At 39.3% G+C, this 26,082-nt stretch overlaps 2 protein-coding genes across 5 annotated transcripts in view; one reads left to right on the top strand and one right to left on the bottom strand.

Annotated features, from left to right (window-relative positions):
• Positions 1–5,525, top strand: part of HLTF (helicase like transcription factor) — a 76,437-nt gene extending 70,912 nt beyond the window's left edge. For 3 of the 4 annotated variants that reach the window (XM_077160744.1, XM_077160743.1, XM_077160742.1), the window contains exons 25-26: positions 161–332; positions 5,295–5,525. In XM_077160744.1, coding sequence (XP_077016859.1) covers positions 161–313 — 153 coding nt within the window. In that variant the 3' untranslated portion in view covers positions 314–332; positions 5,295–5,525. Of the gene's footprint in view, positions 1–160; positions 2,277–5,294 lie in introns of those variants that run through there. The other variant, XM_077160741.1, reaches the window with a different exon arrangement.
• Positions 5,526–7,886: 2,361 nt separating this feature from the next.
• The window catches only part of GYG1 (glycogenin 1), a 35,313-nt gene continuing 17,117 nt past the window's right edge, over positions 7,887–26,082 (bottom strand). The window contains exons 5-7 of the mRNA XM_077160745.1: positions 25,013–25,139; positions 10,632–10,851; positions 7,887–8,752 (exon numbers count right to left, since the gene is read on the bottom strand). Of these exons, the coding sequence (XP_077016860.1) occupies positions 8,579–8,752; positions 10,632–10,851; positions 25,013–25,139 (521 nt within the window). The 3' untranslated portion in view covers positions 7,887–8,578. The remainder of the gene's footprint in view (positions 8,753–10,631; positions 10,852–25,012; positions 25,140–26,082) is intronic.

The raw sequence follows: 26,082 nt of genomic DNA, 5'->3' as shown, positions 1-26,082 counted from the left end.
TTCTCATCATGTCTCTTTTTTTTTCCTGGGAAATATTGTTAGCTTCTCAATAATAGTTAACTTAATTTTTGTAGAGTTTTTTTTTTTAAATATTAGAGATTTTTAAATATTTTGACCTAAAAAGTACTTAATGGCTTTAATTTTTTTTTTCTTTTTGAAGTTCATTGTGAAAGACTCTGTCGAAGAAAATATGCTGAAAATACAAAACACAAAGAGAGAACTTGCAGCTGGAGCCTTTGGAACCAAAAAAACAAATGCTAATGAAGTGAAGCAAGCTAAAATTAATGAAATCAGAACTTTAATTGATTTATAATTTGTGGGATTTTGATAAGGTCAGTTTGGTCAGATAACATACAGAAGTTTTAGAAATGAAACCTAGAGAGTATGTCTTCAAAAGGGGGCATATCATTTTTTTATCAGTAAAGAAATATTGTTGACACATAACTTCTTCTATATATGATCCTATTTTTAACAGTATTTCAAATAGCAATAAGTTCCGTTATATACTGTGGCCTCAAATTTTTTTTGAGAAAAAATAGTTACTTTGTTATTCAACTTTTCATAGTATGTATGCTGAGTATTTTCATAGAACTTCGAAGTACTCAGCTTTTTCGTATTTCAGAATAAGGCCAAGCGTTTTATACTTTTGACCAAATAAAGAGTTATTTTCCATATTAGATACATTTGCTTATTCGACAAAGCAGTGGATTCACAGTCCTTGTAAACAATTTATATATAGACCATCCAAGAGATTTATTGGACATTCAAAAAACTTTATTTGCATTCCAGAACCAAACCATAAATGAGAGACCAAAGTCCAGGTTAGCAAATTACTTGCGATTTTATGTTCATGAAACAATTAAGGACTCTGTCATAGCACCATTTTCTTCATTTTAGTCAGCTGGTACTTCATTGTTTAAATGTAACTTGATGTTTAGGATGTATATACAGAATATGGGGGTGGGAAGGAACCAGTTTACCCATTTTGATTTGAATATTTAAATTATGGAATTGCTAAATAGATATTTCTATAAATAGATAACTTTTATTTATGTAGTTTTTTGGGAAATAACTTTATGAACTTTTATAATTCAGAAGACTACTGTATGTAGGAGGCTTGATAGCAGGATGGAAATTGGACGGGATGACTGTTGTTTCAACTCTTAAAGACATCTTAATCCTTAATGTAAAAGCATCTTTGTTATACGTATTTAGAATCAGTTTCATTTTGGAATGTCTGCCTATGGAATTGGTCAACTTTTTCTTCATTTTTTGTGAATAAGCAAACTCAATAATTACCAAGGAATTTTAGAAGACTCACAGTCACATTTAAAATAAACAAGATATAAATTTAGCAGGCTAGGTAGTCAGTGGTGTTTTTGCCTTAAGGGGAACCTTATTTTGTTAATTAAAAGAAAGATTAATTACTGCAATAAGAGAAGCTTCATGTTTGATGTTACAGACTTAACAATTGGGATTTTACTTACAGTATGAGTGGAGGGGATTGGAGGCAATGTTGTGTTACAGGGCACAGATCTAAAGTATGTGCCAAGTCTATCACCAGCTTAAGCCCTCCTCTCCTTGGACCCTCTCTCTTGGCTTCAGTGCAGCAGTGGGTTAGAATCTTCCCACTGTAGATTTTCTCACTGGTAGGAGGTGGGGTAGAGGGCTGATGAAAAGGACTAAAGACCTTTCTGCAGGGATAAGTGAAGAATAATAATTTGGGGTTTTGTCCACTAGTATCAGGAGCAATAGAGAAGTTCTTTGCCTTCTAGGACTAGTCAACTGATACAATGAATAGAAGTCCCAACCTTCATTACATGAAAAAAAAATTAGGTTGATCAAAATCCAATGAAATAGGATATGTGGTTTCCCTATCTACCAATAATCTAGTGGTATTAAATATAAAAAGTTTTTTGGCAAAAAAACACAACCTGCTCCTTACTGAAAAAGGCAAACCTACAAACTTGGTTTGCTTCTTTACCCAAACATTTACAGAGTTGTGTTTTTAAACACATTCATAATGGTAAGTTTGGTATTTAAAAAATACCTTCCTTGTTTTTTGTACAGTTCTGTTAATGGTGTTTAAAAAAATTCAGTTCATCCTAAGAAAATATATAAGCCACTGGCATGAAAACGTTATATTATGCTATGCTGTTCATTGTTACATTGTGTAGAATAGCTTTAGAAATATATTGAAGACATTGTATTCTCACTTGTGGTTCAAACTGGATTTTGTTTTAACTTTAAAATCAATAAAAGTTTCAAACATTTTATTAGTTTCAGTTTCATAGTTTTAATGACTACTTTAAAGGAAATTAAGCTTCATTAAATTTCACACTTCTGTGAAGGATAATATCTATTTTACATAATTTGCCTTTTACTGACAGTACATAAGTACAGTGATTTCACTAAGGATAATCTACCTGTATTCATCCTTTTTTATTTTTGCTCAATTTCACTATGAATTTCTTGTTCAGAAATCAAAAAATATATATGTATTTTAAGTTCATTTTAAATGCCTTGGAAAAACTAGTTCCAATTATTTTTATTGGACAATGGTATTTTCTGACAGTGGATCATTGTAGATTTTGCCTTAATTACAGGTCTAGGATTAGAAATGGTTAACCAAGAAAATAAACCTAATCAGTTAACAGTGTTACCCACGAGTACCAATGAAACTGTCCTCAGGCAGTTTGTTTTCTGTTGGGGAATGTCAGAGATGTTGGCATATTTTTTTCTCATTTGCCAAAGTTCTATTGTTTAGAATTTGGATGAGGTACATTAGAATCATGAGGCAAACTTTGTGGGATTAAATATACTAACCTTAAGTTTTTAACTTTAAAATATATGCAAAAGGTATAATCCTACAGAGAATAAAAGCTTTCCCTCATTTAATTCATAAGTATGGAGTAATCTCCCATACAAGTTCTACATTATGGAATTTAGCCCCTTATTTGTGTAGTATGTCTGAATAAAAAGCTCAAAATACTTAAAGCTGTGAATGATGATGGGAAAACTTCCCTGCAGTGATACTAACTTCCATGTTAATATATTCGTACTTTGTGATAAATAAGAGAAAAACACAAAGCCTTATTGCTAAAAAAGGAGAAAAACATTTACACTGCATATCTGGATAGAATCTTTTGACATACCTAAGTTACTAATAAATTTTGAAAGAGTAAAAGATTTATGATTTCCAGTCAGCTCTTTTAATGGTTAAAATAGGCAATTTCTTACTCTTTCAGCTCTCTGCTTATCCTTCCTGAAAACTTTTTTTCTGACAAATTTATACCCATTTCTACTTGGAAAAAACTGATTTTTACATAAAAAGGAATATAATTTTAATGACATGCATACTTTAATATACATGGTATAGTTACCTCCATAACCTGAACCAAGTATCCAAAATTTTAAAATAACTGGTTGACTGAGATTTCATTTAGTAGAATTAAAAATCATCAAAATAATTTCTCTTACCAGTGGATAAAACAAAAGTTATGCACGTCTTTTCTTTTACATCCAGTAGAGACAATTTCAAGAGAGCTGTTAATGTGATGAGTAGTAATGTTGAGTCATTAAAAAGAGATTATATATTGTTAAATGTGTGTTCTATTTATTAGGACAGGGATATGGACTACTGTTTTAGGAAGGTTTTGAGACTGTTGGAATTCATTTCAGCATGATAGTTTATTAAAAATAAAGACAGATAAAATTAACCAGGATATGGTTTCTTGAAGCTTCAACTAATATTTTTTGTTGTTGGGTATGGTTTTTTCCTAATAGTACATTGCAGGTGTTTTAAGAATCACACTAGTAATATGTCGAAGAAAATGAGAAGGCAAATATTTCATGCGAAATACAGTCTTGTGAAGGAGACTTAATACACTTCTTTCAGATAAAGGTGTAAGGAAGGGGAGTTATGATAAACGTTTACTTTATGCATGAATCATACCCCATAGACCTCAATCACGCATGGAGCTGATCTTTAAAGACACAGATTTGATCTTTGTCTGGACAAGTTTGTCTTACAGCCAATACTATCTATACCCATCACTGGTTCCAGATGATAAAAAAGTAAAGGGATATTGATAACCTCTAAAAATGTACGTTCTTGTAATTTGAGTTACTGTTGTCTTTACACATCTTACTAACCCCTGGAAAAGGTTTTGCAGTATAATTTTGTAGCTTTGCATAGAGAAGTTAATATTTCACTTTAACTTAAGGCATATCCTTGGAAGACCAGAGAAGGAAAAGAAATCTGCTAACCTCAAGCAGGGACTTCCCAGGCTCGTAACTTGATGCCTTCCCGTACATTATATGCTATTTTCTGTAGTAAACTTGTCAGTGTATCTGATTGCAAAAGTTAATAGTCTTAAATCAACAAATTACGTAAACTTTTTCCCCCTACTTTAGGACTTTATCTCTTACTCTTACGTGTGAAAAATAGAGAGTAAGTAAAGGTAGTAAACACAAAAATTAACACCAAATGATGTTTGACTCCCATCCAACCACCACCAAATTTGGTGCTTTTATATCTTTTTTCTTGTTGGAAAAAAAGCCTTGAATCTTATGACCCTTTCTGATACAGATGCAGAGTTCTGAAATACACTTAATTATTTGGTTGGCATATTGCATGACCACAGTGATAAGGCAGTGGTATTTCTGTGAAGACTAGGTTTCTGTTCATCTCTGCTGCAGGCTCAGAAACCAGCTAAAATATAAAATAGTCATATAATAGAAGTTTTGCCTCTGTGGGCCAATAAAAACTGAAAAAAGGTAAATTCTTTATAAAATTAACAGGAAAAAAGTACTGTAAAGCTGAGGCCTTTACAGAATTCAAAACTAAGTTTCTTGGACTTTTTCTTATCCATTTGTTTTATGATTTCAAGCAACCAATTTAGGAAGGCCTTTGTAAAAGTCCTATTTGAGGTCATTGTCTATCTTCATAGCAAACAAAATCAAAGCTTTTCTATTATTAAATTGAATTATTCCTCAGATTTCTGGAATTTGTATTTCTGGTTATAAACAGAAGTTTCTCTTATCTCTGCTTTTTTTTTTTTTTAACCGAACCAGTGCCTGTTTTGACCACAGGTTTGTTTAATGCAGAGCAGGGCCCTGGAGTTAGAGATAAAAGAATTTGAATTACTCTATGATGTCTGCAAGTCATTTACCTTTCTTCTGATTTCTTTATCTGCAAAATGATACTATATATGCATCATAGAATTGATATGAGAATTGATATGTAAATACCTAATAAATATTGAGCTTTTCTTCTCTCTGCTTTCTTCCAGATGGTTTTTACTTAAAGGAAGCTGAATTTCAGCATCTGAAACTCAGAGAAATGTTATCAAATGAATTATCCAAACATAATGGACTATAATACATTTTTGCATTTGGAATGAGTAAAGCAAAAAGCAAATTATGGCAGACTCAGTATTTTATTTAAGCAGCCAAGTCTTAAATAAAGACTTAAGTTTTCCTTAATGCCCCAAATCTCTGTGACATTAAAAAGGCAAACAATACACATGAATTTTTATTTATGGATGTTACTTATGGTAATGTTTCCTGTGTCACTCAAGGAACTCTTGTCTTTAGGAAAGCCTTTACTACTGCTAAAAACCCCCTGACTACCTATTGTATTTAGTGTAAGTCTTCATTGTAACAAACTCTCAAGTGTCATTTGGGTCAGAGTCATTTGAAATGCTTACTGGTTGGATTGAAGATGCTATGGCTCCAATTTAAACCTCCTAAATCAGAATCTCTAGGGATGAGGCGCAAGAAACTTAATTCAGGAACAACCTGGTTAGGGACTTGGTGACTCTGGCCCCTAATTTTCAATTCATCCTTTTCTTCACTCTTCACATTCAATTCATGAGTAACTTCTCTGCCTTCCCCTTAGTGAAAAGGAGCCTGGACTATCCTTGTTTCTCTCCAGGACCACTTCATTAAACTAGCTTCCCCATTGACTCTTTGGGCCTTTTTTTTGAGCTTCTTTACACACAAAAGCAAAAGCAGTGTTCTTAAAATTTAAATCACAAAGATTGGGTAAATAGAGGATTCTTAATAACTCCAATGGACTGAATCATAAACTATGTTAAAATTCATTGATTCTTAATGCTACTAAAACAAAACACCCCAAATTCTGCTTGGTTACTTTGGAGGATGCGAGAAACCAGTTCCTTATTTTGTAGACCAGAGAGTGAGGAGGAAAAGATGAAGCATTTATCCTATAGAAACTAAACCTCAAGATAACCTAATTATTGATAAATGGAAGTTTATAGAAATATTTCTGCTACTAAATAAGACTATCACCATTTTCCAATCCCTAATGAAATGACATGCAATTTAGGCAATGATCATCAGTTGTCATAAGAACATAACCAGAATTTTGGAAGTACCCAACAACTATAAAGTGTCCTTGCCAAAAAATTAGAAGTGAAATTTAAAAGCCAAAACTTAATCTGATCAGTCCTCTAGATCAGTTTACAGGAAATTTAGAAGATAGGGAACCTATCAAATTGCAATCAGTAAAATGTAGAATGTGAGAGACTACAGGACCAATAATCTGGATTCTTTAGTAAGTAGTTGAAAGAAACAAACAGCAAATAAGGAGTAAGGAAACTCAAGATTCTCACCAGATAAATCAACCAATTGCACTGTATGAGACTGAGGTCCTTATTTGAACAAAGTGGAAGTCAAAAACAAGATAATGGAAGAAACCTGGAATCAGTTTTTGGTGTAATTTTTAAAGTCCTTGTTTTAAAGCTAAACAAAATATTTACGGGTGGAATTTATATATCTGGAATTTGCTTCAAAATTAGCAAGGAAAAAAGTAGGCGAGGGTATAATAAGACAATTGTTAAAGCTGGATGATGGAAAGATTCTTTATACTGTTTTGCTTTTGTGTATGTTTATAGTTTCCATTAGTAAAAAATGAATACATATAAATTACATTGATAAAATTCAATTGTTGAATCTAGAATAAAATCCAAAGCACATGCTTTGGCCTATAAAGCTATTCCCTACATCTCGAGACTCTGAAAATCCATTACATCCATCGAGTTCCTTTACAAGTTCAGGTAAATATTCACGTTCTTCTTGAGCGCTTATAGCCAGACTCCACGGTTGCCCACAATGTTCTCCCCTCCAGGTCTCCAGGCCCCTGTGCATTCATTCACACCTACACTGATTAGGCCTGAGCCATGTAACCAATAGGATATTACTATAGAAATGAAAGAATGTGACTTCCAAGACTTTAAGAAAATGAAAAAGTGTGACCTCCAAGACTCCAAAGCCTTTGCAGTTTCTGTCCAATTAAACCTCTAAAGTTTCTTCCTGTCATCATCTGTATACCTAGCCAATTTTCTGTTTTCTACAATAAAATAGCTGTGTTTAATTTTAAAGTCATTTTGGATTCTACCCCTCCCTAGTTTGCCATCCCTTGTAACCTAAAATCACCTGTAAATTTAATAAATATGCTTTACATTTCTGTTTCTATCATTGAAGTCATGAACAAAACCATTAGAAAGCAGTAGGTCCAATACTGATTCTAACAGTCTGAAAGACGAGTGCGTATGTTCAGGGACTGACAATAAACCTATAATGATTTTAAGGTTATAATGTCAAAAACAGGTAGATGCCCATTTAACATGGAGATACAAACTGGGTGATAAACTAGATAAATTTGATGTCACTATTCTCTATCAGATCTATTACCATCATTGGAGAGCACTACTTAAATCTTAGATATTTAGAAACAAAATTTTAAAGCTTGTATTTCAGTATCCAGCTTTATAACTGGTTTTGAAAACTGATAAATTCCACAAATTATGAACTGATACTTCCCCTTATAGGGGAAAAATCCTTAATTTAGACAACCAAGACATGGCGATAAGTCTTTATTTTTCATACAGAGTGCCACTGCAGGTAATCATTCGTAGAACACACTGCTATTTTCAGATATACAGAACTGAACAAAAATATTTTAGCATGCTGCCTTACTGTACATAGAAAACTGGTGAACATCTTCAGATGCTAAGACTAGGCAGTGAAATGGGTTAACTCCCTTTGCTGATAATGTTTATGAATCACTCAGAAGTGTATGAGCTTCTTTTACCTGAAAGCAGAATTACAATCACTCTGGTAGCCTCTGGGCAATTCTAAAATGCAGTTCTAGTGAAAGGTGCAACAAGCAAGCAAGGAACAGATGCCATGTCCCCATTCTGAAGGGAGACGGAGCCTAGCTCCACACGTTTTAGAACTGATATAGTCATCGTTATAGCTTAATGTTGAGTTTCCCTTACCACATATGGCAATCAGCATTAATTAAGAATTTCTGAAACATTAACTGAATAAGTGTAGGATTAAAAAGCATAACACTGTCGTTGTAACAGAAGTGCTACTTTACAACTTTTGCCCAGTTCTCACCTGTTGTCCCGCAAAAACCCATCATCTGATGAGTTTTAGTGAAAGCCTCTAGCAACTGTAACAGACCTTTCTCAACCCAGTTCTAGATAACTAAGTATCAGAAACAAGTGCCCGTGAAATAGATGTGTTCACAGAAAAATGACAGTGTCTACTGGAGGTAAGTGTCAAGCTTCCTCTTGATGTTGTCAAAGGAATCGGCTCCCATGTAATCAGCCTGGCCCTGCTCCCACCGCTCCTTCCGTTCTTCTGAGGATACAAAAGGCTGTGCTGCAGCTGGAGTCTCCCCAAGGGACAGATGGGATATGGCTCCTGAGGCATCTTCCTAGAAAGAGAGCATAATCAGATTCCTTGAGAGCTGGAAATCAGAACATTTCAGAAAATGTAATAAACTGAAGAAGGTGAGAAAAGCCAGATGAATTATCATGCAAAGTAGCAAAAATTAAAAAATATTACATGAAACAAACAAACAAAAAAAGACGCAAAAGTACAAGGGTCATATGATTTTTCTCCTAACAAAATGAAGACTTCTTGACTCAGTGAAAACATTGGGAGAACAAAGTAATTAGGGTTAATGTTTAAGTTCTGCATACCTTTCTACAGAAGCCACAAGAGAAAGCCAGTGTATAGACCAAGTCTGAAAGCTGCAAACAGTTCATTAGAAAGTGTAAGATGGATAAGGAACACAAGTCTCATGATAAATTCTCTATCTGTGTGGGCTCAGAAAGGTTGAGAACTTAAACAAAATGAATACCTTAGAGACTAAGCTTTCAGAGAGAACCTGCCCAGAGAGCCACACCACAAGTAAACGTTATAAGAATAAAAGCTAAAATGGTTTGAGACTATGTATTAAACTCATGGGTCCAAGCTTTCATCTGTATTAATGAGTAGCATCTATTCTTTTAGCTTCTTGTAATTTAATCTTAATTCTTTTTTTAATCATTGAATAATCTGCTTGGTTTTGAACAACTTTCAGTTCCCATCTTCACCTTTCTTTGGTTCATAATTCTCAGACCTTGGAAAGCAGAAGGAAGAGGGTAAATGTGCAGGAAATGGGACAAACCTACTTTAAATTAAATTTGATTCTCATTATGTATAAATAAGCCATCAACTTAAAGTGTACCATGAGAGAATATGGTGCTATCCTTTACAAAAGCTCTGAGGTGAGAAGGTACTGGAAATCTTAGTTGAGAAAGAAGAAGCCAAATGAATACAAGTCATTATTTTTAACAGAAAATGGGTTAACCAAATTTTGATTGTTTTTGCTGCTATGCATATGTAAGTATAGGTATACATGTATATATTTATTTAAAGGTACTGGAATTCAAAGGTATTTGGGTAGATTCAATGGGATTGTATATATGGCTGAAATTAATTACAATTTCCCCGATAAATTCTGTTCGTTATATCTTAATACACAACTTAGCATTTTAAGTCCTCATCCTCTTCCAAAGGAATAAACCTCAGAGGAAGACCTTTAAAATCAGAAAAGATGTTAAAACGTGGTTATTGCAGATATCAACATGTCCTCTCCATCCTACAAAGATATTAATTTTTCAGTAGCCTGTAATAACCCCAAGATATAAATGTGGGAAATAAAAGTAATCCCAGAAAAGTATTTGTTGTATATTCATATTATTGTGATTTTCACTGCCATTACTTCTAAGCAGATACAAAACAGATATTTAACATTTTTGGTTGGGGGTGGGGTGCGTGGTCTGGGAATTGAACCCAGGTCTCCCGCATGGAAGGTGAGCCTTCTATTACAGGACCACCCATGCACTCCAAAACAAGAATATTTAAATAGTCACAATTTCTAAACATGAAATGGAACGAACATTCTTTATTTTTATAGATTACCACTTTAGGAACCTCAGAATTTTTCATAGGACAACAGATTAAGAATTTTATACTTACAAGATGTTTATGTATATTTAAAAACTCTAAAAATGTTTCGTATGCTCTCAAAACCTATGAACTTTGACACAAAACCTACTTTGGCTTCAGTCTTTGCTGATAATACCTTTCCACTCTGAGACAGCCATTGTTTTCTTTCCAGAAAATTTTATTTATCTCCTTGTTTAAAGTACCAGTAAATATTCCCCATCTCATCTATATAAAGTGATATTTCAAATTAAAAAACAAAACAAAACAAAACAACATTGCAGAATAAAAATTATCTGAAAGCCAAAAAGAGAACCTACCACATTCAGGTGTGAAAAGGTGTCTTTGACAAGGCCATATTGTTGAAGCAGGGGTAAAACACTGGTGGTAAAAATGTCCCACCACAGGTTGAGAAACTCTGGATGTATCATCAAGGGATCATGGGCATCACTTTTAACATTTTTTGTTTTGGGATCATAGGTATAATTCCATGGTTTGATTCGTCCCAGGAAATGCACAACTTTGGCATTTGCACCAAACCTGCCAAATGAACACAAATTGAAATGGTTAGCAGATTCTGCGTGCTGACAAAAAAGCAAGCAGCCACTTTGTTCTGTAGCCTTAACAATGCACTTTTCCATCCTGCAGTAGTGGTTGGGGGAAAAAAGTGGCAGAAATTTTAGTTCAGTTATGTGTTAAATACAGTAGGGAATCTAAAGAAAGTAATGGTTCATTGCAACACCTGGAATGCCAATCATCACTCATGAGAAAGGCGCAACTACTTCGAAAACCATTTGGTGGTAATACCTAGTAATGCTGAAAATGCTCATGCTCTATAAAACCAAAGCACGGCTCCTAGGTATACACCCTAAAGAAACTCTTGCACACGTATAATAGGAGACATCATCAAAATGCTCACAGCAGAAGTTCTTCTGAAATAGTCATAAATGGAAACAACCCAAATGTCCACGTTAGATTACTGTTCATAAAGTATTCACTCCTTCTCCAGATCTTCACAGGAGGGAGTGTGTATCTCTGCCTCATAGATACAGGGCATGGTCACACGACTTGCTTTGGCCAATGGAATGGGGGCAAAAGTGATAGTGAGAAGCACTGCTGATTTCTGTCCAGCCTCTCTGAGAAGCTGCAGAATATGCAACTTCTGCCAGCAGAACATGCCCTGAGTACCCTGCTAGTTCCAGAAGCATAAGATAGGTGGAGTAGAAGGACCAAAACTGTGGCCTGTGTCCAAACCCAACTGGGATTATCAGAGCTGCCCCAGCCAACCCTGACACCTGAGTAAGAAATACTTGCTTATCGTTGCGTGCCATCAAGATTTTATGGTTATTTATCCATTCTATTTTTTAATGGACAAACAACTTTTGGTGTATTTATACCACGGAATACCACACAGCAGTGGAAATGGATGAACTATTACTATACACACCTTGAAGTAATATGGATGCATTTAAAAAAAACATTTATATTGAAAAAACAAGTCAAATAAAAATATATACACATAATTCCACTTAAATAAAGGTGAAAAAAGACAACAAAAACATACTACTCAAAGAGGAGAAATTACAATCGATGCAAATTTTATGATACTGTTTCTCTGGGGGAGAAGAGAAAAATTAATGATTGTGAAGGAACAAAAGGAGCTTCTACGGTACTTTTGGCTGCGTTTTATATCTTAACTTGGGTGGTAGATATTTTAAAAATTGCAAATTTTTTTGTTGTATAGACAACTCTGTATGTATGTGTGTATATATATATATATACACTAATATATATATATATATATATACACTATATTTCACAATAAATAATTTCTTAAAAAGAACTGTTCTGCTCTGGCTGGGAGGAAATCTATGCACACAATTGATGCTTTTTGTTTTAGGATCATAATTCCAACTTGATGAATCCCAGGAAATGCATTTCTTCTGAAACCAAAGTGGATAACTGATATCCCCAAGCTTCCTCTTTAAACAGAGAATTATTTTACACACAAACATATAGGTGCTCTAGATTTTATCCTCGAAAAGACAGAAATCCTAAGGACCAAGTTTATACACAAGGGCTATCATTTCTCAAACAATTAAAATTTTATAAGCAACTATGATGCATGAAGCACGATCTGCACCGTGAAAGGAAACACGAAGGACGTATCAGACTGTGGCCCAAGAGACTTTCATCCAAAAAGGAGTGGGGTCATCTACATAAAAGTCAGTAATAGCATAAGGCAACAAGTCCGGGCTACCAGGAAGCAGCGACATTAAGGGCAACAGGAATTCCAAAGCAATTAAGGCCGGTGGGGACTTTCAGAGGAGACTCTGTACAGGACACGGAGCCTGGACAAGGGCTGGGAATGTGGACAGGATTAAGACAACTGCCTTCAATGAATGTTCTAATGAAGGGAGAACCCATGCTAGCGATGGTGTGCGTGCGTGTGTGTGTGTGTGTGTGTGTGTATGTGTGTGTGTGTCGGGGGGTGAGGGCACTGGGCAGACTACCCTGTCCTTATACTATAAACATTTAGGCCTAAAACCAGAATGGAACACACTTCAAGGTACAGGTGTTCCTTCTGCCTCTCAGACATTCACTTCCCTGCCAGAGCCACAGCATTTGTTTGCCTCTGCTATATTAACTGACCAGTAAGTTCAACTCACAATCTGCCTGAACCTCATTTAAATGTCAGACTCCGCCATTACATAGGAGGTAGGAATACTATTAAGGTAAAATAAACATGAATATAGCAGAAATCCTATTCCTTTCTGACCTGCCCTTTGACAGTTCAAAATGATAAAGCAGTAATAATAATAATAATAGCAGCTAACATATATTGAACACTTACTATGTGCGAGGCACTGGTTAACATTTGCATGCATTATTTCAAATTCCAAACAACCATAGGAGGAAACTGAGGTATGAACTTGTCCAGGAAGGCACGGCTGGAGAATGACACAGCTGGGATTCCACCCAGGCAGCCTGCCGGTTGTTTGGTTCCAGCAGCCAGGCTCCTGACCAACCTAGGCTGTTACTGTAAGACACTCTCAGAATTACAAGGACATTGTCTGAGAGTGACATGAGTTAACCCACAGATCACTTCCCACCTACAGATGGTAGATCCGAGAGAAGTGCCTAATGAGCCCAGGAAATACTCCATGTCAAGGATAAAGCAGTAGAAAGTTAACAATAGGTAAAAAGAAAGTTGCAAAGCAAGCACCTGAACACAAACATCACAGAAGGATGCAGTACACACAATGCTTGGGGGAAGGAGAGCAGACTGTGAAATGGCCAGCACTTCTTTGGGTTAGCAGGTGACCACAATGGATTGTGCTGGACGATGTGTGTGGTCCTTCCTTGTCCTGACTCTGTGATGTGAGGCTTCAGAGCTCATGGCACAGGAAAGGAACACTCCAGGGCACCTTGGGATGCCACTGCAGCATCAGTCACCTGAACAGTAAGAGGGCCCAGGACTCCGTGGAGCAGAGCTCAGCCTCTGGCTCTGTCTGTGCCCCAAGACGGTTCCGGTCCTGCCCACAACTTCCTCAGGGCTTCTTCCAACCTCCCGCCTCCATGCTGCACAGCCACCTCCCACATGAACATCACCATCTGGGGGTTCCATTTGCGGACAGATGTCACCCTGCATCTTCCTGTGCCTCAGGCCTTGGGCTCCACCTTTATGAACCCAGAATCTCCAAGTGCCTCTTCAATACTAAATCATCGTTACCCTCTGTGGGGCAGGGGAAGGGTCCTTTTTCCTCAAAATCCCTTCTTTACCTGTTCTACCATATGCAGTCAAAAACCAGATCCACTGGGATCGTCCTTTTATAGACAGAGCAGTCTGAGTTAAAGAAATTCCTTGGTAACACCATTTGAAGAAAAAGCTGATATCTTAAAGGGTCCTAGATGTAGGGAGAACGGTCCTCTCTGCCCAAGGCAAGGAACTCCTTGGGTGTCAGTGAGATGGAAGGAAGGCGCAGAGGACAAAAGAGGTCAGCAGGATTGTGAAAGGCTGCACAGTTTGATGTCAACTCCCAGCGGCTACCAAAATCATCAGCAAAAAACAAAATAAACAAAAAAGTCATAAAGCAAATGATGTGAGTATGTTTCTTGAAAAACTGATGGAGGGATGTGGCCAGGGTATTGAGGGGCAGCCAGAAACAGTGCATGAGTTTTCAGAAGTAGGATGGCAGAGAGAAGCACCAGAGTTAGTAAGAAAGAGGTGAGAATGCACAAAAGTCATGCAAAGGCTTCGAATGTAATGGGTTGCAGAAACAGAGTTCAGGCTACGGTGAGTCCTCTCACTCTGTATAGTAAGGAATGGAACTCTTTTTTCACATGCTTTAGTATTGCAATTACTTTAACCTAACAGTTAAATACTGGCCACTCACCTAACAGGGCTATGGAAATGGACTGAGGTGGGCATGGGAGGAGGAAAACAAGTTTTAGAGCAAGGACTATTTATAAGAAGAGGTTCTAGCCAGTACCTGGGGCCCTCTGGGGTGAAGGGAGAAGAGGTAGAAAGTAAGACAGCTGCTAAGTGGAGAAATGGGGCACAGACAGGAAGGTGGGAGGAAAGCGAAGACAGCTTTTGCGGTTTGCATAAGGTAGCCATCCACAAGTAAGATCCTGGAGATCATCTAGGGCTGCCTTGGGCCTGCCATCAGGGCCTGATATAAGGGGTACTTGTCTGGGCCCAACACCAGCCACTTTCTATGTAGGTTTGGGAGTCACTCTAATTATATAGCTGTGCTCTCACTGTACAGACACAACTATCTATACACTGAAGGAGCCTCAAGGATTTGTTCCTTTAGCTTTTTCTTTTTTTGTATGTTGTATGATAGGGTCACTTTTCATTCTTTTTCCATGTGAGTATCCTATTATTGCAGCACCATTTGTTTGTTTTTGTTGGTTTGTTTGTCTATTTGGGAAGTGCATAGGCCAAGAATCCAACCCAGGTCTCCCACATCACATGGAAGGTGAGCATTCTACCACAGAAACACTTGTGCACCCTCCTCCATTAGCTTTTTTTTTTGCACAGGCACCAGGAATCGAACCCAAGTCTCAGGCATGGCAGGCAAGAACTCTACCAACTGAGCCCCTGCGGCCCACTCTCTATTAGCTTTTATAATTAGACAGTTGTAAAAGATGAGCAAAAGTTTTCAAGCACTAGGCTGGTTTATGTACTAGAGTTTCAATTAACCTACATATAAGCTTCAGGCAATTATTTTTACATCTTAATCACATTCCTTGAGGAATACGTTCTCTATCCTTTAAAATCAATTTATTCTTGAGTCATGTATGACAATCCAAAATAACCATATCGAAATGAAATAAGAGAAGAGGTCATAACTAAAAGGGGAAATTGTTTCTTGCCTAAAAGAAATACTTCAGCCTAAACGCAAACTTGGGGGTGAACCTTGCAGAAGGGTGGCCCAGGGTATTTTTCTAGCATTACTATCAACCCAACCAAGGGACAACTTTTCAATCAGGACCAGCCAGAATTTATGACTCTTGACTAAAAGCAAAATAGTGAACTGGTAAATAAGAAGGGGAAATGTTGATGTCAGAAGATAAAGTATAACTGACCTCAACCCAGAACAAGGATAACCAGAAGAATCACTGACTCACTCCCGGATTTATCTACCAAATTACCAGCCAGGAATAATAATAATAAAAGAAGTTGGGTACATATCACAATTGTCTCTAAGTTACTGAGAGCCATTCATTCTGACGCAGTAATGAGGACTGGTCTCAGCTTGCACACATCTCTTAAAATAAGTGCTCTAATTTTAACTTGATAGAATCTCAAAAGCGACGTCCAGATCACAAGACACAGTTTGAACTGGAACCAGCAACAATACTGCTTATGTTAGCCATTTAAATAATCCCTGTGACCTGATGTCACCATAAGATCAGATAGAATTTTCATGACTAGTTTAGCAGATAGAATTTTCATGACTAGTTCAGCAGCTGAGAAACACAGTCCGTAATTTCTGGATTAGACACAGAACTGCCTAGGATGGAAAAGGAACTAACCCATGACTGTGCCACACAGGAGCAATTTTAGTTCTCCCTAAGCTCTCTAAGGACAACATTCAGTTAGAGAACCGGGAAAGAGAAGGCACTGCTGGAGAGACCCTTCTGTGGGACACAGCGAGCTAAGTGAAACGTGGCAGCGGTGCCAACCATTCTCTGCCCACATCACTGACTCCCATCCTCTGTGACATCGCCACTCACCCAGTCCCCAGACTCACTCCCGCACAGCCACACACAAACCCTCCTTCCCGTACAACTCGTCAGCCATTTCTCCACTTTCACCTACAAAGTTCCTTCTCTTACCCACTCACAATCTAAACCACGAGTCACGAGCTCAGGCGCGATGCAGAGGAGCAGACCCAGTGAGGTGGGGGATGGCGGGGTAGAGAGAAGGCACGTCCAGTCTGCAGGAGACAGCTGCTTCCAAGCAGCAAGTGACTGTGGCTACTACGGGTTGCAGGCTCCTGCCTTTCAAGGTAAATAACAATCCCAATAATCCGCAGGAAACCGCAACCCCATCAGCACTGAAATGCAGACTTCCATAACCCAGACCTAACCTAACCTAATCACCTACAGCACCCACCAGGCTGGCATCTCCGCAAAGCAGGTCAGGGAAAGCCCTGGGCCCAGGGAGATGTCCGGGGGGGGTAGCACATCATTCTTAGTCTCTACTATCTGACTACCCATTCATTTATTCAGCCAAAAAAAAAACCACCTACCCACCTGCATCCATGCACAAATCCTCTGCCTTCCTTCTTGTTGCTAAGGGTGGACTGTCTCAGCTCTTATCTGAAACTAGCCTCTCCACTTGTGCACTACGACCAACCCAGTATCACCTATTCAAGGATGTCACTCACTCTCATGGGTCTTCCCTCACTTTTCTGCATCATTAGCTCTCTCCTTCCTGGATCATTCCCATCAACATACAAACAGGTTGTAACTTCTTCCTTCTTTAAAAAAAAAAAAACACTACCTTCTCTTGACTGCATATTCTTACCCAGCTACGACCCCATTTCTCTGTTCCCCTTTCAAGTGAAATGCCTCAGAAGAGTTGTCTGTATTTACTGTTTCTACTTCTTCTCCTCCATTCTTTTGGCCCCACTTCAATTAAGCTTTCTCTGCCATCCCCTCCGAGATGTGATCTTGCCAAAGTTACCAGTGACGGCCACATCCCAGATCCACAGCCCACTTTCAGTCGCCCTCCTAGCTGAATCATCACAGCATTTGACAGAGATGATCCCTCCTTTCTGTTGAAATAGTCTCCTTGCTTGGCTTAACACCACACTTCCTGGTTTTCCTCTTGCTTTGCTCTTCTCCATATCTTGTCCTGTTCCTTCACATTTCCCTGTCTCGGGGTTCAGACTTCAGGACTCTTTTCTATCTATAATCATACACTTGGTTACATCATCTTGTCTCATGATTATATAATCCTTTATATGTGCACAACTCCCATAATTACGTCTCTCAGAGGCCTCTCTCCTGAACACCCAACATTTACATCTATTTATTTACTCCACATTGTCACTAGGATGCTTAATATGCATCCAAAACTTAATGTATTAAAAATATCTCAAATCAATCTCTGCCTCCACAAATCTACTTCACCCAGAGTGTCCCCATCTCAGGATATGGCAAGTCCATCATTCTGGTTGCACAGGCCCAAAACCTGCAACAGTCACTCATCCTTGACGTCATTCTCCCACATTCCACCAGATGAGTGATTTTTCAAAAGAAGTTAGAAATCTGGGTTTTATATAAAATACCTTAATGTTTAAATGCTGCCAACTGAATTAAAGAAATTCCATGTAGGGGGAAGAAAACATATCTGTGGGACAAATACACACAAGCCCGCCAGTTCTGAACCTCTGAGTCTTCTACTCAATCCCCCAGCCTTCTTCACCTCCCATGAGCTCCTTCTTCTGAGACGGCATCTTTGATCTGACTTCTGCCCCTGAGATCTCACTCCTGGTCAGAGCAGCTTCTAGAAGCTGGGCTGGGGCTGTGGTAGATGTTTTCCAGTGGTGATGAGATTCAGGTGGGGCAGCAGAACACGCCGCAGTAAGACCTGAGGACAGACTCTGTGACAGAGGTCACACACTTGGATTTTAAAGTCAGAATGACCACATGGCCACACTGCAAAGTGGACATATATAACCCAGCAGGCGTCACTCCCAGCCCAGGAAGGAGAAACAGGACATCCATGTAGCCACCACTTGATTCTCCTTCACTACCCAAATGACAATGGGCCATGCATGGTGAGGTACAGGAAACTCTGGACACTTGGGCACTTGCACATTTATTAGATCATGAGGTTCCTGACAACAGGGACACACCTTGTTCAACACTGGCTCTCAGAGAGCAGAACGTGTGGTCCGCTGTCCAAGCTTCATCAGGTGGCTGACCGACCAAATCAGTGAGTGAACCGTCAAATGGCTCAGAAAATAGGAGTGACCCAAACTAGAATGGCCTCAGGGTTTTGGGTGGAGGTGCAGGAGTTGAAAAGGAAACAGAAGCACCACGGCTCATCTCACTCCTTGTCAGAGCAGCTTCTAAAAGCCGATGATGGTCGTGGGGAGCACTGGAAGCCAAGAGGTCTCAGGATCCAGGAAAATCAAACCAGAAATACACAACAACAACATCTGGACACTAAGGATCCAATCCCAGTTTTGGAAAAAGTTGATTTTAAAGGCACTGATAAGAGCCAAGTTCATATAAAAGAAATAGGGGATATGAGTGTCCTCAGAAAAGTTTAAAGTGGCAAAAAATTGGAAAGAGACATTTAATTGTCTCTAGATGACTTGGGTCAAGTCTAAACTCAAGTAACAGGGCTAAATACTTATTTGGAAAACATTTGGTAAATTAGGCTTCCTAGTTAATTTAAACCACAATTTGTATGGCAGTTTGAAGTAACACCAGAAAATTATTTATCTTTGCTTTAAGTCTGATTTATATAGAATGATATGACATACATAGCTAGTCAATGGATATAACAGAAAGCTAAAATGAGAACTAAATGACTGATTTTTAAAAACAAATGGATTCTGCCTAAGCAGAAGAGACAACGTAGTGTAACGCACAATATAGCTATGGATAAAGCAGGCCCTCCAGATGGAGAAAATCTGGTAGAATGAATAATCCTTTCAAGTCTACTATTGGGGTGCATGGGTAGTTCAGTAGTAGAATTCTCCCCTGCCATGCAGGAGACCCGGGTTCAATTCCCAGCCTGGGCATGCCCCACCGCCCTCCAAAATTCAACAAATGGAACTGAAATAATGGAAGAGTCACACGGAAAAAGAATGAAATGTGATCCCCACCAAACAGCATACACACACACAAAAAGTCCACTATTGTTGAGAGGCTATTCTGGAAGCTACTCTCATGCAAGCTCCAGCAACACATTGCTAATTGTCATGGTTTGCCACACACCAATGAACATCATTCCTTTTCGCCCTAAAGAACACCTAGGGCTCTAACCGAGATCCTACAAAAGATACATGCACTAAGTTTACCTTCCTGAAACCTAACCTCCAGAGGATTTCCAGGCCAGATGAGTCCTGAAACCCAGAGAGGCCAGCCTCTTCAAGAATATTAACTAATTCCTTCCCCCATCCTATATTGTTGACATCCCTTTTCAACATGAAAAATTGGAATGGGCATAGCCCAAAGACCCCTACAGACTGGGAGGAGGATCAAAGGAGAAGGAGGGGTTACAACAGAGAAGATAGGATTTCACAAGCGAGTATGACTGCTGAATCACTATAATGATATTTCTTTTCGCTTCCAGCATTTTGGAGCAGCTAGAAGGAAAAACCGGAAAATGTAGAATAGTAAGCCACACGAAACTTTGAAATCTGTTTCGTAATTACTTGTTAAAATGTAGTTTGAAAATTATTGCTTTTTTGTATATATGTTGCATTTCGCAATAAAAAACTTTGTTTAAGAAAGCCCATTTCCTAACTCCTGTGCTAGATACTTTCAGAAATACTACGTAATTAAGAAATGCAGTGCTTCCCAGATATACACATTCCAACCGAACCTAAGAATTACTAAACCAAACGTTTTAGTTCTCAAATTAGGCTGTGTTAAAGAGGATTTTCTATTACAGAAAATACTACTTACTAACTTTGTTTTACAGAAATTATGTTTGAGTGTTCAAAGGGTAAGTTATTAAGTGTTTCCTTTATGTTCTGTTCTATTCAAACGGCAAGTAGAGAAAGGCATTGCACGTGCTGCTGCATAACTCAAATTCAATTCAGTCTGAGTCACATTAGGTTATCCTTTGCTTCAAACTTCCTTTAATAGGAAGGGTCTACATTCTTCTAACATAGCCAAGGCTCCAAGATTTGGGGCACCTGAGTTCAAGTACTGCTTTGGTGACGTCACAGAGCATGGTTGACTGGAGTTGATGAGACAAACTCCCAACTCCTTCCAGAAAGCCCAATTTGCTCTGAACCACTCCATGGTCTCCCCACATTCCCTGCCACTGGCCACATTGTCCTAGTGAAGGCCAGTATTTCACAGAACCACTGGGACCTGCAAGCCACACCAAGGTCACTCTGAGTCCAACTATGGGGCTTCCAGTCCCTGCTGAGCTCTGAGAGATCCGTACGGGTCCCTGAGAAGTAGCTATGGCGGCCCCATTGTTCACGATAGGTTATTTCAGCTTAAGAAATCAACTTAAAACCAAAAAGAAGTGAAACTACCTGCCTTTCCCACCCTCTCAAAGGCAAGAAAACATAAGGAAAAAACACAAAGAAATAAAAGGAAAAATGTCTCTGGAGACAGGTCTCTGCAAGAAAAACAAAAACATTTCTGGCAAAGGTAAAGGAAAATGAGTTCTTTGCTTTTCAACATTCCTAAATAAGCAGCAATGCAATGAGAAAAGCATCACCTGGTAGAGCCGATACTCCAAAGGGCAAGCGGCACAGAAGCAGCATTAACTCCTGACAGTCCATAGGCCAGGTGATATCTGCCTGGCGGACGGACTTGCTCCCAACTTCTTAGTGCATCATATACTCTACGGTTACCGCAACAAACCAAGGAAATTTCCAAAATTATCACCTACACATTGAGGCAGGAAGAAGAAACCATCCTAACCATTTTAGACCCCCAACTTTGTCTGGGAAAATCATTTAAATGATGTAAAAATAACTGTTCCCCTTGAGAAAAGGGAGGCCAAAGTTCCAGCTAATAACTTTAACTTCCAAAAAAACCTAACTTTGCCCCACCTGCTTCTTGGCCTTCTGCATTAAAACAGAACAGACACAAGCAGTGTCTGTGCAAACCAGGCCATCCCTAGCAGGTACAGTAAAGATCCTTCTTACTCTGGAGTTGGTACTTTATGTTGGCAAGTAAGATAAAAAATCAGCTGGAATCACACTGAATACTAAGGGAAATGTTTCCCTTCCAGACACTGGGGGGCACACAGTATAAAAAACATGAACCTGTAAACACCAAGCTCACCATGTTTGGAAACTGAGACCACCTGGGGGTTAAAAGCTTTCTGTCTCCCCAACATATTCACCCCAGGACACATGCTTGCAGCACAGAACTGAATGGAACAGTGGGGAAAATTACTAAAATTAATAATACGTATTTCTTTTTCCCACTCTCACCTTTCTGTGATAGGCTAAACCGAATAAATTAAATGTACAGTATTATTATGCATGCCCTATTATAGACAAATTCTGCTCTAGGAGTCAAGCCATCACGATTTGTGGGCTCACTGTTCAACTGGCAGTGTCAGTTTTGAGGCAATAAGGACTGAAAACCTCAGCCTCACATTTCCAAGCAAGACAGGCCTGTCCTTGACAAGGCTGGGGACTGAGAGGCAAATATAATGCTTCCCCTACACCCATCCATCCCCTGAGAGCAAATCTTGTTCCCTTTGCTTTATTCAGACCACGACTGGTAGGCTTGAGAGTTTGCCTGTTTCAACGTAAAAAGAGATGAGAATCAAGAGGCTGTAACACGCCAGGCAGCCCAGAGAACAATTAGGGAAGGAAGAACACAAGCCGTCTATAATCCTTATCGAGAGTCTGTTGATCAAGTAAGTCCAGAAAGCAACAGAAAAAGAAACACTTGTGCTGCAAGGGCTCAGACACACTCATTACTGCGGTGCACCATTTACAGAGAGGACTCAGGGTCATGGAACATAAGGAATGAAAGGCCCTTTGTCTGCTGCTCACGCAGGAATGTCCACGTGGGCCCAGGACTGGGAAGGCCCGTTTCAGGAGGAGCATCGCTGCTCACAGCTGTGCCTCACCGTCAACCAACAGCAAGACCCCCTTTCAAGAAACCTGAATCTTTATCTCGGATGGACACAGATGAGTCAGAGACTAAGGAGCAGGGTCCAGGACCAGGCCCTGAGGGTGGAATAAACACGGCAACAAGGCTGTGTCGGGTGTATGAGATCTGCCTCGGGGACTGTGCCAAACAAGTCACTGCCAAGGCCACCAACAAATGGGTGCCAGCACTCACGCCGGTCTAAGGGTTTATACACATTCATTCTCTTAACGAGCCTAGCAGGTGGGGGCTGTTTTACTCCTCCTCTTAGATATGGCAGAACTGAGGCACCGAGAAGTTTAGGGACCTGCCTAAGTAGCAAGTAAATGGCATAGTGGGGAAGTGTGCCCTGTCCTTCTGCCTCCCTGGTCTACTCTTCTTTTTCCCCCTATTATTTATTTTTATTCCATATGTTCTACTCGTCTGTTGACAAGGTAGATAAAAGGAGCATCAGACACAAGGTTTTCACAATCATACAGTCACATTGTGAAAGCTATATCACTATTTAATCATCATCAAGAAACATGGCTACTGGAACACAGCTCCACATTTTCAGGCACTTCCCTCCAGCCTCTCTATTACATCTTAACTAACAAGGTGATATCTACTTAATGTGTAAAAATAACCTCCAGGATAACCTCTTGACTCTGGAATCTCTCAGCCATTGACACTTTATTTAGTCTCATTTCACTCTTCCTCTTTTTGGTCGAGAAGGTTTTCTCAATCCCTTGATGCTGAGTCTCAGCTCATTCCACGGTTTCTGTCCCATGTTGCCAGGAAGGTCCACACCCCTGGGAGTCATGTCCCACGTAGAGCGGGGGAGGGCAGTGAGTTTCCTTGTTGTGTTGGCTGAGAGAGGCCACAACTGAGCAACAAAAGAGGTTCTCTTGGGGGTGACTCTTAGGCCTCATTTTAAGTAGGCTTGACATATTCTTAGTGGGGTTAAGTTTCATATGAACAAACCCAAAGATTGGGGGCTCAGCCTATAGCTTTGGTTGTCCCCACTGCTTGTGAGAATACCAAGAATTCAACTTGGGGAAGTTGAATTTTCCCCCTTTCTCACCATTCACGCAAGGGGACTTTGCAAATACTTTTTTATTCACTGTTCAAATTACTCTGGGATTTATCAGGGCATCACTCTGGACAAACCAACAAAATCTCATGCCCTGCTCAAGATTCCATGTACTTATGGTGTTCAATTAAGCTGTCTATGTAAGTTATATTAGGAAATACACTAGTCAAAATATAAATTTTGTACCAAATACACATTTTTTGCTTTAGTCTCACACATAAGTTAAAATTTTAAAATATTAATTACCATCTATTTTGAACACCCTGCAGTAATGACATTCCTTTGTTCTTCCTCATGCAAAATTTTTAAATTTGTACATTTAGTCACTATCATTGCACACTCTAGGCATTCCTAGATTATACCATCTCAATCTTTATCCTGGTCTACTCTTAACGCTATCGTGCCTCCCTGAATTAAAAAGGACTACAAACACCGAAGATAGAAATAAATACAAAAGTGAATTTAGTACTTGAAAAAGCAGTCATTCAAACAGAGACATTTATTTTTTGAATGGTGTGTTCCAAATGTGCAGATGTAAAAATTAGGTTAAAATGACTTTTGTAGTCTCTAATTAAAATGTCAAAAAATCTATTTCCTTTTTGATGACTGAAATTCTGAGAAAATAAAATATTTGTAGAATTATGGTTTTGTATTTTTTTAATAATAAAAAATAAAAAGGACTAGTAACCTACATCTACTGAGCACTCATTACCGTGTTCTCTTCTGATACCTCCTTTAATCCTCTCAATAGCCCTGTGCGGACACCAAAGCAGACAGAAGCTCAGTAACCTGTCCAAGCCACCCACGCAGTGCATGGCTACTCCAGGGTTTGCATGGAGGTGGGTCGGCTCCAGAGTCCCCACCTGTAATCAACGTATCACTCAGCTGACAGCATCTTGTCTAATATTCCCAAACCCTACTGGAGGGAGCTGTCAGCACCCTCGGTTATAGGTGGGGAACTGAAGGTCGGCAAGTTGTGGTTTCACCCACAGAAACAGCAATTACGAGGCGGAGGCTGGGTTTGCATCCTGGTTGGTCAGACCCTACAGTCCGTGTTCTTGACCATGATATGAACTGTGGAAACCCTGTCCCATAAGGCAGCTAAGTACCTTTCTGGTGACCCCAAGCATAAAGCAACTGATACCACGAAGGCCTCTGTGTGCGACAGCCATGACTCTTACAAGACAGAGAGACCCTCCCTGAAAGTGTCCACCCTGTTATCTTCTTCAGAGTGAGAGAGAGCACCCCACTTCCCTTGCCCTCTCTATCCCCAATAACTGTTAAACCATATGTACTTACGCTTTAAATGCTGGGAGGTAGGAGTATATAGAAATGCTGCTTAGGTTATAAATAAATGGCAGGTGTTTTCTGATATCTGTTGTTGCCCAGCTGCTAAAAAACGTGTTCAGTAAACCCTGGTCCCCACCTAAAAGGGGAAAAAAAACCAGACAATTAACAGACCTTAAGGGCAATTCAATGACTGTATAGACATACATAACTGGACCTTTAAAAATATGCACTAATTCCATTTTTAAAATAATGAATTTCATGTTGTACCAACATAAAGAACATTTTAGAGGTGATCACTTCCCTGATTTAATTAATTAACTCAACAAATACTTCTTGAGCAGCTACTACTTCCCAGGCTCTGGAGCGTCAGTGATGAACAAGAGACATGGTTATGGTTTTCACACGGGTTGGGAAGGTGGGGGAACAATGACACCAGCAAATCAACACTCAACACAGATCACAAATGTTGGGGGGTAGCAAAGTAGAGGGTGCTCTGAGGGGCTTGGGACCTGTTCGATGGATTAAGGAAAGCTTCCACAGGGAGGGCATGTTTAAGCCAAGGGTAGAAATTATTTGATGAATGCAAAAAGATGGATGGAAGGTTAGATGGTGTGGTGGGCAGGGTAAAATAGCATACACTGAGGACCTGAAGTGGGAAGGAATGGGAAAGCATGAAAAGAAGACCTGGAAGGTGGCCCACGTAACTGGACCCCAGAGTGGGACAAGGGCATGGCAGCAGGCGATGTTCAGAGAGGAAGAAAGGGACTCAACCATACAGGCTCTCAGAAGCCACATTAACAAAGTCTTTATCTCAAGAGATAAACTGAGAACAAAAAAACAAGCAAAAAGAAAAAGAGAGCAAAGTGGGGTAACAGAAGTGTTTTCCAGGGGCCCCCGCCTGTTGGCTCATCAGCAGAGAGCCCAGAGGGCTCAGAAAGCCCCAGCACCTGGGTCCATTCTTCCGCCAAGGATCAAGCGTCCAGGCGTGTCCAGGCGTCATCACTGCAGTCAAGGTCGGCATCCAACCACACAGCACAGGGGCTGTGAGCCCCCTCAGGGCCCCCTAGCCTTCAGGCCTG

Source organism: Tamandua tetradactyla, chromosome 5 (genome assembly GCF_023851605.1).
Source record: "Tamandua tetradactyla isolate mTamTet1 chromosome 5, mTamTet1.pri, whole genome shotgun sequence".
Classification (NCBI taxonomy): Eukaryota; Metazoa; Chordata; class Mammalia; order Pilosa; family Myrmecophagidae; genus Tamandua; species Tamandua tetradactyla.
Note: the sequence above shows the minus strand (reverse complement) of the source record. Positions and strands in the feature narration are given on the sequence as shown.